The 12997-nt window shown below is 34.0% G+C and overlaps 1 protein-coding gene across 1 annotated transcript; it reads left to right on the top strand.

Annotated features, from left to right (window-relative positions):
• The first annotated feature begins 1855 nt into the window (after nt 1–1855).
• LOC108727419 (uncharacterized) lies at nt 1856–11999 on the top strand. The gene is made up of 8 exons (XM_018455537.1): nt 1856–2201; nt 2677–3207; nt 3721–4302; nt 4512–4833; nt 6891–7218; nt 10607–10727; nt 11153–11316; nt 11891–11999. Exons 1-8 carry the CDS (start codon nt 2019–2021, stop codon nt 11952–11954), a joined length of 2295 nt encoding a protein of 764 aa, XP_018311039.1. The 5' UTR covers nt 1856–2018; the 3' UTR covers nt 11955–11999.
• The last annotated feature ends 998 nt before the right edge of the window (nt 12000–12997 follow it).

Genomic DNA, 12997 nt, shown 5'->3' on the forward strand with positions numbered 1-12997 from the left:
TAAAAAAAAGAATCAAAATAAGAGAAGATTACGAAATTAAAATAAATGAAAAGAAGAGAAAGAAGAATGTAACAATGAAATGTAAAGCCAAGGGAAGATCAGTGTATATTTGCAAAAACTGAAGCGCAAGAAAAAAGGTATCCTAGGCGAGAGGAAACGAGTTCAAAATTAGTTCTCTTCGTCAACGGGGCAAGGCCAAACAAATATGAAGAATCCTAGTCAGAGGAAAAGGAAAAAGGGAGGAAGAGAAGAAGACAAATAAAGCGGTCGCGGGAATAAACGAGCGAGAAAAGAAGTCGATCCGCGCCAGGAATTGGAATGATCGAGCTGTTGGACTTGCCATGGCAACTGCGGACAACAAGCTGTCAGATGATGGGCAAAGTTTTGATCAATAATACCGACAGTGACTGGTTGCCTGCCGGCAGTTCTCGAGTTCGATATACGGAGTCGCGCAAACAGTGATTTTGACTCCAAACAGTCCAAACAACAGCACGTGGCTGCCGAGTTGTAGTAAGGACAGAGGGTGGCGAAAGGATTAAGAGAGGGTGGTTCCGACACGGAGCGGCGAGCGACGTGTACCAGGCTGAGTCACGGAGGATGGATTTGAGCGATGCGATTTTCGATCGAGAGATGCTAATTCTCGTCCCTGAATTACAAACTCGAGACTCGAGCCGCCAGTCGGCTTAGGACTTAGGAGTGGCACTGACTATACTGATTGCGATGTCGACGTTTCAATATGACTATTTCTTGAAAGAGTCTGACCTATTAAATTCGTACGAATATTTTACTATGCTTGAAATGAAAAAAGAAGTAGCGCATTGAAACAAAGATTAACGTTTGTTATATAAATAAAAGAATTTTTATTTCTATCGAAAAAAAAATTACAGAAAAGACTCCTGGACATTTTTAAGCAAAAAATATTATTTAATAATTGTAACAACTGAAAATACCCCCTACATTAGAAAGAATAATATTAAAAATGATAATAAATAGTTTTTAGCGCTGTTTTCTTAAAATAATTAAAAAACAACGATTTGAAAATATGTTAGAAAAAGTTACAGAAAAAAAGATCTTTCTGTTTCAATTGGCGAAATGGCAAGAAGGTAATTAGATCAATTCTTCGAATAGTTTCTCTATTTTCTATTTTTATTTCAATATCATGCGAAAATATATAAGAAAGTAATTATTCGAAAGAACAAATGTTACATGATCAACACAGAGAGAGAACTTCTCTTTTCTTTTTAAAAAAGAATCATCTTCTCTCTTTCTAAATTAAAAAAATTTTTAAATCATTTACGCCTTTTTAAATAATAGATTGACTTCAATACTAATAATGAGAAATTCTGCTAGAAAATTAATTTAAATTTATAATAAATATAATAAAAAATTTTACTTCTTCGCACGATAGCTGTCTCTTCAAAATGAGTAATTTCCGTACCAAAAACAAAACGAAAATATTTCAGACGTACAAATTGAGGAAATATCACGTATATATAATATCGCGATGTTACGTCACCGTGGCCTCGAGGGCAACGTATACGAAGTGAGCGAGGAGTTCGACTACCCTGGTAGCGCTGACAGTGATCGTAATAACGGAGGTTAATGGTACCAGTACAACTATAGTGCACGTGTGTTGGCTTCTGTTCAAGGAACACGAAGGGAAGGAAAGAGAAAGCGAGAAAGAAAGAGTCAATACACTTGTAGTCGATAAGCGTGTTGGTAAACCGGGCTTGGACTTGGTACACACCGAAGTTTGGTGGAGGGCAATGGATGAGGGTAGTCAGTCAGTCGGCGCCCGGTCGTGGCGTCGACAACATACTTCGGTGGAATCTTTGCTCGAGAATTGAAAAAACTTAAATATTATATTCATAAAAAAGATCCTTTCCCTTAACTCGACCTGTGCTATCATCAAGAGGTTGCTGCCTCGTCAATGAACGAATGAATAAATAAGCTCTACCAGAGGAGTTCTGGAAATCGTCGAGAAGACGCATCGACAATGCAAGGACAATTACCCGGGGATGTCTAGCGGTAGAAAAGCGACGCGACCCGTCAGGCAGCTGTCGTTACAGCAGCCCGTACCGCGTCGACAGCACATCAGACGACAGAGATCGGCGGAGGACGATTGCAGCAAGTCTTTACAGATCTATGCAAATCCGATTGCGCGTGGAAGATTAGGGGCGAATGCGACGGAGAAGCCCAAGGTGCGGCAGTTGAGAAAACTTGCTTCTTAATCGCTGTTTCTTTTATCATTGTCTTTTTTTCACACATATAGAGCTTGTATTTTTATTCAACAATCGAGGACTCGGTTTTACGTTATGTCGTATTGATTTTTAATGTCTCTCTCAGTGCATAATCTTAATAAATACACAGAAAGAACGGTTTTGCTAAAGTATCTAAAAATTTAACTAGATACAGATCTGAATATAATTTTATTGGCTCTTCAAATTAATTATCTAGGCTAGAGGACATTTAACCATAATAATGCTGAAAAGTTTTGACGTTCTAACAACCAATTTATAAGTGTCTTATATAATTATTTTGATGAGTCAACAAAATTATTTTTAATAAAAAAATACAAAATTATATAAATCTAGCTAAATTTTTAGATGCTTCAGCAAAACCATTCTTTTCGTATTTTATATTGTATATAATCATGTTATATCGTACAATTGACAGGTGCGAGTTGCTTGGGGCGATGATCGTCATGGCTGCGACAATCTGGCCGAGGTGGAAGTGGTGGCTCGACAGATCCCGAGTCGATCTAGACCGACCACAGGTCGATCTGGAAGGACTTATGCCACTACGGAGAAGGCGTCGATCCTTTATTCACGGCAAGAACTTGCCGAGAGGCTGCGACTCGCGTGGAAACACCGAGAGCAGAACAAAGCAAACATTGACATTTTCCTGGCACATGGCATGGCAGTGGAGGAACGCTGCGATTCCCAACTATCAATGTCCATTCCGTCAACCCCTCTTTCCAGGAAACCTAACACTATTCAGGATGAAGGAAAGAGTCAGCAGAATCTAATAGCGCCAAGCAACTTGAGAGATCAAGAGAAGGAAACGCATGAAGATCATGATAAAGGAGATGAAAGATTATGCGAGACGAAGCTGGAATCTGCATTTCGATTGATTGAGAATAATTTGTTGACGAAAGGAGATGAGAAAACAGCGGAAACCATGGAAAAGGAAGGAAGGGATAACGAGGTATACATTTATGCATTAAATTTAAATAAATATTTATTTGAAAAATAGCTGAATATTTATTTAAAATGTGGAAATATATATATTTATTTGGTACAAAAACCATTTATTTAACATTCATTTTTTTATTAAAAAAATTTATTTATTTTAAATAAATGTTAGGCCAGTACCTATTAAAAAATATTATTAAAATTTAGTAAATTCTTTCTCAAAGATAAATAATTTTTTTATGTAGGCGAATAATTTTTTTTTATATTGATGAATAATTATACATGAATAATTATACTGTTTAAAATGACATTTTTCAATGTCATTGGCTGCATTCAATAGAAAAAGTAGTTTTGCAACTTTTGGAAAATTCTTTAATATGATTGATCTTGTTCTTAGTTCCTTACAAGATCTAAAAGTATAAATCAGCCGTACAAAGAACCTCACAATAGTTGCAAAGCTGTTTTTTCTGCTGAACGCAGCCATAATCTGTCATAAAAAAAATAATTGGACGGATTATTTTTTTAGAAGCCGGATTTGCTTGATAATGTGGACATCGAAGAGGAGAAGAAAAAGAAGACACGTATAAATATTGACTGCACGAATCTTCATCTTCCGACGACCGATCAATCGCAGCCATCGTCCACTTTCTCATTATTAAAAATGGAAAATGCGGATCCGGCAAAGACCAACGCCGATTTCTCGTTGGCGAAGCAGAAACGCGCAAGTTTTCACAGCGGTACCAATCGCGCCTTTCTCGTGCCGATGGTGGAGAAGTCTCCGAAAGGGTTGGAAGCGAAGAGTAAGCTCGCACCGACAAAATCGATCGAGATCAGATGCGCTTCGGCTGATAAAACCACGATGAGATCGCCGATCGACAAGAATGTCATTCTCACGAGAAGCTCGTCCACGGCGAGCCTGGAAAAAGCAAAAAGGACGAATTCCGCACCGCCACAAAGGCGAAATCTCGCATCCGCGACGCGTGTGCAGGTGAACATCGTGATCGACGCTCCAAGTCTTGCCGATGAAGCGACAGATAAGTCGATCGTTTGTGAAAAAATGCAGGATGGAAAAGACGCCGTGGAAAAATACGAGGACTGTGCGATGAAGGTAAGTGATTTCCCGAGATTCTAAGAATCTCGTGTGAATCCCCGAATCTCTCAGATTCCAGAAAGCAGTATCAGATTCGCACACTTCGCGCGTCGTAAATCAAAGATCTCTCGATAATAAAATAATTAAGTATAAATAGTCAATATAAAAATTTCAAAAATCCAATCGGATAAGAACAAAGATAGGGATCAGTATGAACTATTCCTTAGATATCGCGAGGGGAGCGATCGATAAGATCGGCGCCTTTGAAGAGACGATCGAGAAGCGCGAAAAGGCGTTTTCTTGCCTCATCGGGCCCGGGCAAGGACGAGGATCGCGGTGGACGAGGAAAGGCTTTCATGGATCCCAAAACGAGCGACGTGATTACGATGGTGTCGCTGGTTAGTTCGGCTGACAGTGACAGCGACGTGGAGAATTCGCCGGGCGATGATAAGCTTATCAATGAATTGCGCAGCAAACTACCCACCACGCCTATTATCAAGACATCCATCAATCCCAACCCCGTGACAACGAGGAAGCCTATCAAGTCAGGTAAAATGTTTCTATTTTATTTTTATATAAATAAAAATATTTTATATATTTTTATTATTAATTAAATTAATTTTTTATTAACTTATTATTAATTAATTAATATTAATATTTTATATATTGTATAAAAATTATACAAGTTCCATAAAAAATTATTCACAGGTTTAAGATTTTCATTAACATTGAATTATTAATATTCTTATAGAGATATTAGTATAAAAAATTATTAAATTACTTGTCAATTTGATATGTGATATTACTACTATGGTTCTATTTATAATTGTTTCAAGACTAAAAAAAATTTCGGCTGTATATAAATTCACGTAGAAATATTTAAGTTATACTAACAAGAGAAGTTTCACAATTGTCCGGAACCGATTTGATTCTCCATGAAGTATGTTGTTAAAAGAAAATCTAAGAGAGAGAGACACGTATTTTTTTATACGTGCGCTAATTCATATTTAAGGGGTGAAACACCTCTTTGAAAAAAAACGGTATTTTTATTTCGAGCCGAATACCGTCGGAAGTATAAAAGATGGAAAAAAATTTTTTAAACAAAAGTTGTACTGTTTCAAGAGTACTTCAATGTTGTGAAGAAAAAAAATTTTTTTTAAATACGTGTCTCTTAGATTTTCGTGTTTAACAACATACTTCATGGAGAATCAAATCGGTTCCGGGGAAGTTGTGAAACTTCTCTTATAAGATCTGCTTCAACCGAAAAATAGGATTTCTCTTATTTAATTAGACTCATTTTCATCGATCTATTTCAAATTGAAATTATTCAGTAAGTAAATATAATAATAAACCTTAAATGCTATTCTTAGAAATATTTTCTTCTATATACCGTTGTTAATCGCAGATAAAATAATTTTTTTTATACTTGTCGCGTAAGTTAGTATTTATCTAGCCGCGATCGCGCGGCTAGATAACGTCCGATAACGTATAGGCGTGCGGTAACGAGTGAGGCGAAGAGGCGTAGAACTATAATTGAACTGACTAATTAAGAGAGACACGAGACACGCAAACCGCACATAGCCGGAATAATTCTGGTCGGTCTATACAACACTTACATTAACTTTGCAATCAGCAAAATTCTTAATTTTATGATTATTAAAATCGCTTAATTCTTTATTAGTTTGCTTTACTTTACATAAATATTTTTTTATTGTAATTTCTACTATTATTTAGGAAATTAATTAAATATTTCAAAAACACCGCAACACTTATTATTGCACAACAAAAAAGAAGAGAAAAGAAAATACATTATAAAAATGAGTTTTATAACTTGCGTATTATATCAAAAACTAAAATAACACAAAAATATATATAATACGTATTATTCTTCACATACATATATTAAATTTGTAATTTTTTAAATTAATTTTATTAAAAATAAAATAGATATGAGAAAAACTATGTTCTACACTTTTTATTTATCTTTATATATAAACCAGATTATCGATTGTACTAATAATGGACCACCCAGTACGGGTCGTGCAATTTATGCAATGCATCGCGAAGACATCATGATTGATCGTGTTGGATTAATAGGCCTGCCGGGTACGATCAAATTTAGGCTTTTTACAAATATCGTATAAATCGAGTCCTATGTACCGAGTAACCCGGTTCCATCATTGTCCAAAGATTGAGCAAAATAATATCCATCATCAATTTACTTTCATGATAGATCGAATGACATCCACACTGAGAAAAAAATGCTGTTGATTCAATTAAAATCTATATTACGGGCTGTCACTAGCATAAGTGATTAATTTATGTATATTTTTATTGACACAAAGACATAAATTATTATTTCAATAATTAAGGTCTTTATGTCAATAAAAATATATATGAATTAATTATGTTATTATAAAAATATATATGTAATTACTATGTTAGTGACAACCCGTAATATAGATTTTAATTGAATCAACAGCATTTTTTTCTCAGTGCATATATTAAACATTCTTTCCCATTCCAGCTTTTCGCCCTAAAAAATTTGATAAGATTATTCGCTAAAAATTTCAATTCGTAAAACGATAGACTAAATCGCTAGATAGTTTCCTTTCAGAGAGACTCGTTCGATGAGGAACCGACGAAGGAGGAGAAGCGAATCAGTAACGTTCAACTTCCCCGTTTTGGACTCGCCGTTAACATCACTCACGGAAACAACAGTGAGGACGTGGAGGAACAAGACAGCAGGACTGTCATCGATAGTGTCATCGCGATACCGACGCTGGTCATCGAACCTGTGCTAATTCAGAAGAAGATAGTACCGGAGGCACCGTTGACTGATCGCGAGAAGAGATGCCTGGCAGTGCCGATCGGCGATCTGCACGACAAGAAACGGAAACTGCTGCGAACACGCAGCACACCTAGTCGCCCGATGTGAGTGAGATCTTCTTATGCCTTATGTTATACAATGGAGCCATAAAAAATTAATCTTACGGCTTAATGGGCTTTCTACAATAAGTCATTATTCTAAGCTTTAAGTTTTAAGCTATAAGAAATTGACCAATCGTAATCGATTATTCTGCTCACATTTGACTGTGATTGGTTAATTTCTTATGATTTAAGACTTAAAACTTAGGTATCACGATGTAATAAATATATAACATAGCATTACGACCCACATTAGCATTGCCGGCGTTTCGAATTTTAAAATCACGATATATTTCGCTATTCTAGTCCGTCAATCATTACTTAACTTAAGGTTCGGATAACAAAGATTTTATTATTTTAGGAATTATCCCCCTTAGGAATGAGAGTATTATGTAAAATTACAGAAATAATGAAAGTTCGTGAAAGGATAGCAAAAGCAAACAGCCGTGCAAAGAAATTGCTAAATAAAACCCGTCGATTTGCAGTAATCGAGCTATCTTCTTATCTTAATCTATATAGCTTAATCTATATAAGCGTAGGGGGAGAGAGGAAGGATAAAAAGTTCGATTGGCCTGCGATTTATGATATTGACGTCAAAAAAATAAAGTGGGGCGATGTTAAAGGAAGGAAAAGAGAGGAGGAGAAGGAGGTAGAGAAGGAGGAAGGAGTTGGTTGGTAACGGGCTGGTACGACCGTGAATGTTCGCATCCCGCGGATCATGGTACGTCCTTCGATTGATACCTTCGCCAAACTTCGATCATCATATTCGATGTCATCCGTGATGCGTGTATTGCTCGCTCACAGTTTAGAGAAAATGCTCAGAAACTGAGCACTTATTCCTTAATTATCCCTCAAATATTAAATATAATATACTTAAATAATATACAAATACTTGTAAAATGTTATATAATTTAGTTTTGCACCCTAAATGTTTGAAACAGCCGGATCAAAAAATTATAATTCCATTAGAAAAGATTTTATTTTACTGTTTACCTGTTTGTTACATTTTATGCTAACTTTTCAATGTGGATTAACTTTATAGTACCTATCTGCAGTAACAATAAAAAATCATCTTAAAAAACAATATATTTAATAGTTGTTCATAAATTGTATATCCGACAATATTATATTTGGTAATGGCCCAGGTTGCGGACTAAGTACTGTAAACGTTTGCCTGTCGACATCCACATTAATCACACAGACGAATCCGACTGTGTTAGTTTAACGTTATCTTCGGGAGAATCGACGAACGAAACGGACAGCAAATGATGCAGCAAATTGGGCGTAACGACCACCAGTTTCGTCAAGTTGTTCTTCGGCTTTGTGTTCGATAACATGCAAGATGCTGATAGCCTAGACGCTCCGATTTTGTACAATTTTACTTCGTTCCACTTCACCTCGAAACTATGTAGATCCAACGGTGTCCAAAAATCATAAAAATATTCTCTAATACTTTGATCTCTTGCTTTAGTTCTCTGTATGTGGCTTCTCTGGTTAATTCCTTTCCTTTTCAGCAGGAAGACTATTTTCACAAAGTTCGGCATATCTTTCACTAATTTGTTATAGAGGCTCTCTTGATCCAGTACAGGAATCACATCCACCTCGAATACCTGTGCGGCGTACATAAATAACTTGTAATCTTTTCCAACCCAAGTATTTATAACGACTTCCGACGCCTTGGCCTTCTTATTATCTTGTAATCTATCCGAGTAGACCTCTGCTAAACGCGTTATAAGTGAAATGTACAGTGCTATATCATTCTGTGGCTTTTTATATCCAAAATGAAAGACCAGTGGATCCTGCTGGTTGAAACCTTCCATTACGTGGTCGTTCTACCAACAAAGCACCTATAGGAATCGCTATATGTTCCTGCGAACGTTCTCAGAACGTTGAGACAATCTCAGGATGTTTTTCAGAATGTTCCTTAGACATCTGTGCTATATGACAAATATACTAATTTACTTCAATTAATATCTCGACATCTCAGTGGAAGACACAAGTGAAAGATACATTCAATCCAAATTGAATGCGCATCGATTACAGTAGTTAGGTACATGACCAAGTGACTGAGTCCACGAGTTAATTCTATAAAAATAACTGATTCATACGGCACTCAACAAATAAAAAGTAAATATTATAAAATTCAATTTTATATCATATATATAAAATTTAATTCATGTAAACTTACCAATAATAGTTTAGAGATCCACACATAATACAATAGATTAGATATGTATAGATAAAATTATATTTTTATCACTTAAAACTATTGATTCAATATTACAATATTAGGGCTATTCGAGACGCGCTAAATATGCAAACTTTATGTACAAAACAGTAAATAAGTCAACGATTACAATTCAAACGGTTCGATCTTTAATGTGGTCATCTTCAATGATACCTGTTAACAAAGAAATTAAAACTTAAGCTGATTAAATTGAACATTACACATTAAAAATAACTGAATGCACACAGTAATTCCTCTTTGTACGTAAACTCTAGCGCGGCTTGAATAGTCCTAATATTGTAATATTGTAATATTAGTATTATAATATGGTAATATTATAATATTATAATTGTAATATTGAATCTAAATTCTTTAGAGTCTTACATCTAGTTACGTACTTTAATTATAAAACTAATTATACAAAAATTTTTAAACGATGTAGCACTTGTATAAATTTGTTACTTTAAGATTGAATATACAAAAATTAAAACAATATAGTAATGTGTTGTTGTCGCTTCGATGTTCTGAGTTACTATGGTAAAATTTATTATCGATCCGGTTCTTCGCGTAAAAGACAGTCAAGGCATTATTTATAATTTATTAAATATAGATAAATATATATGCGTGGTGTAAACTCTGCAATTTATAAAATAGATATGCACTCTCTCACAATTTTTATATCTTATGAATCCCTCTCCCCCCTCTCGCTCATTCTGTTTCTTCGTTTCTTGTTTTGCGTTATCAATATATTTCCGTAATTCTTAAATGTATAATGTAAATAAATTATTCATTGATAAATACTACTTTTTTATATGTAATTTCTTACAAGACACTATTTTATATTATATATAATATCTTATTTTTTAATTATCATTAGATACGGATGGTCCAAAGAAGTATCTTTTGGAAAGTCAAAGATTTGCAGAGACGTGTGTGTGAAATTTTCATTAAAAAATTTTTAATGTTATATGTATTTTTAATATTATATAAATGCATATAATTAACAATCGACACGTTAAAATCTGTCAAAAATATGCTCGATTAAAAATGTATTCAAGATGTATAGGCTTGTTAATTTAATGACCTTACGATTTTGTAATCCTACTATGTGGTTATACCAAAAAAGGGGAAAATAAAAGAAAGAAAATATGTTTCTGATATTCGCAGAGTAGCAGAGCGGACGATTAATGTGCCGATGGAGACAAAAGAGCAGAGGATATCTCTCGCGATACCGCGAGTCGATCTCGTCGCGATTCCAGCTCCATCGATTGACACATCGCTTTTAAAAGTAAAAAAAAATTACGCCAAATAAAATTAAAGCAATTTCACAAGCTATAACCACAGACTTCTATAAGTAGACTGCCGATTTCGCCTCCATGTTCACTCACTCTCACATGTATAAATTACACATTATACGGATAATAACGTAGTGTTTTCACATAAATTCACGCGATACTCATAGACAGGACGCATACATACGCGATATATGAACTGAAACAAGGACAACTTGAAATCAGCTTCATCTCTTTCTATTATATTGAGTCAGCAGTCTAATTATAGAAGTCTGTGGATATAACATATCGTAGTAGAATTATTTTATGTCATATTTTTCAATAATATTATTACTATTACTACTATTACTATTATTATTATTATTATTATAATGCTGCGTGCTTTTGTTTTTAATGTGATATATTTTCGGCGTAAATACAGGTCGAGCAATTTCCTAAAGAGACGATACCGGCAAAAGAGACGCCACCAGAGGTGATACTGCCGTCGGAGCCACATTTTCAAACGACCAAGGAAAAGGAATGCTGGCATCTCTACAGGCGGATGTGTGATAAGGGTGTGTGCGTATCTTTCGACACAGTTCTAAGGTAACGGATAATTATTGTTCAAATTGAGAAAAATCCAATTAATAAAAAAATCTAATCAATATATAAATCTAATTTAATATCTAAGGTTTAAAAAAAAACATTAGAATAATTAGCAAGAGTATAATATATTCTCTCTAAAACTTTTAGAGTGAATTTTACTCTGAAGAGTGAAATATCACTCTTAAAGATTGAAAATTAAGCCAATCTTTTTCAAGATTGGCTCAATTTGCATTCTTTAGAGTGAGAGTCCACTCTCTCCAAAGAACTTAGAAAATATGTGACATTGATCATGAAACAATTTATCTCAAGGTATATTTAAAAACTTTAAAAGAATAAAATTCTTCATAAAATAGAACGACTCGATTTTTAGGTCGATACACAATAAAGTCGTAAACCGTAAGAAATTGACCAATCATAGTCGATTATTTTCCTCACATTCGACTGTAATCAATTTCTCACGGCTTACTTACGGTTTACGGCCTTATTATACAGAGTCAGCCTTAGAGGGAAAGAATTCATTTATATTTAATGCTCGCAATTTGTACGTATGCGTGACTAGAAAAATGTATTTCAGAGGCATGCTAACACCGACGGAGTATCGACTACGACAGAAGGAATGTTCACAGGATTTGCAATGAGATGTTGAATTGTTTTCTTATTGACGTTTGTAGATAATTTTTTAATGAACCGATCATCGTTATTTTTTTGGAATCGAATTGATGGTTCGGAAACGAATGTGACGAAACATACTATTATGTATATGTGATTTATATATGCAATTTATTACAATTAATAAATTGTATATATCTAACATATATATTATATAATTCGCATATATGATTTATTACTTTTTAATTGTTAACATTTTATTTGTTTATGTAATTTATATACATAGAATAAGGTACGAAAGATTACGAGATAGACGTAAATTATTAAATATTATCATCAAGACCGAATAAATAACGCGTTGATAATAATAATTAATAATAACAATAAATTAGGCACACACGGTAAAGTCATAGGCACAAAACCGAATTACCTGATATTAGAATGGTTCCTATTAAGCCTTAAATAAAATCCTACTGCCTTTTTCTCGATCCTTTTATATTCCCGAATTATTTTTGAATTATTTTATAAATCATTTCCGATAATATCCGATTCGATATCGGAACATTTTAACGCATTTTCAAGTACAGTAATATTTTATAGTATAGAGCCACAAAATCTGTTCTTTTAATTGTACTGCGTCACACTTTTCGCACCAAGAATAATATAGATATGCAGTATAGCTATTAAAGAGAGAAGAAAAAAAAGAGATAAAAAGTGCAATTAAAGAGAACAGATCCTTTTTTAATTCTTTTCTACAGAGTTGCGAATATTTTTCTTCGTATGTGTAAATGCGTATGTATATTCATGTATCCATACATTCAAAAAATATATACTATATACGTCTGTATATTCAAACGTAAGTCATTAAGTTAAATCATTGAACCTATCGACATTGAGAGCAATGAAAAATTGTAATTTTGAATACCGGCTCGACCGTAGCTAAAGTTAGATATATTTCAATAAATCAAAATATCTAAATAAGTTAGTATAATAAGTCTAAAGAGTAATTAAATCGGATTCTCAATTTTTAAAATAAAAAAAACAGTAAAATTGAGGCTAATGAGAGTCAGCG

This window comes from Mycetomoellerius zeteki, unplaced genomic scaffold (assembly GCF_001594055.1).
Source record: "Mycetomoellerius zeteki isolate Tzet28-1 unplaced genomic scaffold, Tzet1.0 scaffold49, whole genome shotgun sequence".
NCBI lineage: Eukaryota > Metazoa > Arthropoda > Insecta > Hymenoptera > Formicidae > Mycetomoellerius > Mycetomoellerius zeteki.

Bases quoted from the DNA above. Each gene is read 5' to 3' on its own strand.
- LOC108727419 (XM_018455537.1), top strand. From the start codon at position 2,019: ATGTCTAGCGGTAGAAAAGCGACGCGACCCGTCAGGCAGCTGTCGTTA. The intron at 3,208-3,720 runs GTATACATTTAT...TTATTTTTTTAG, and splicing joins AGGAAGGAAGGGATAACGAG to AAGCCGGATTTGCTTGATAA. The intron at 10,728-11,152 runs GTAAAAAAAAAT...GCGTAAATACAG, and splicing joins TTGACACATCGCTTTTAAAA to GTCGAGCAATTTCCTAAAGA.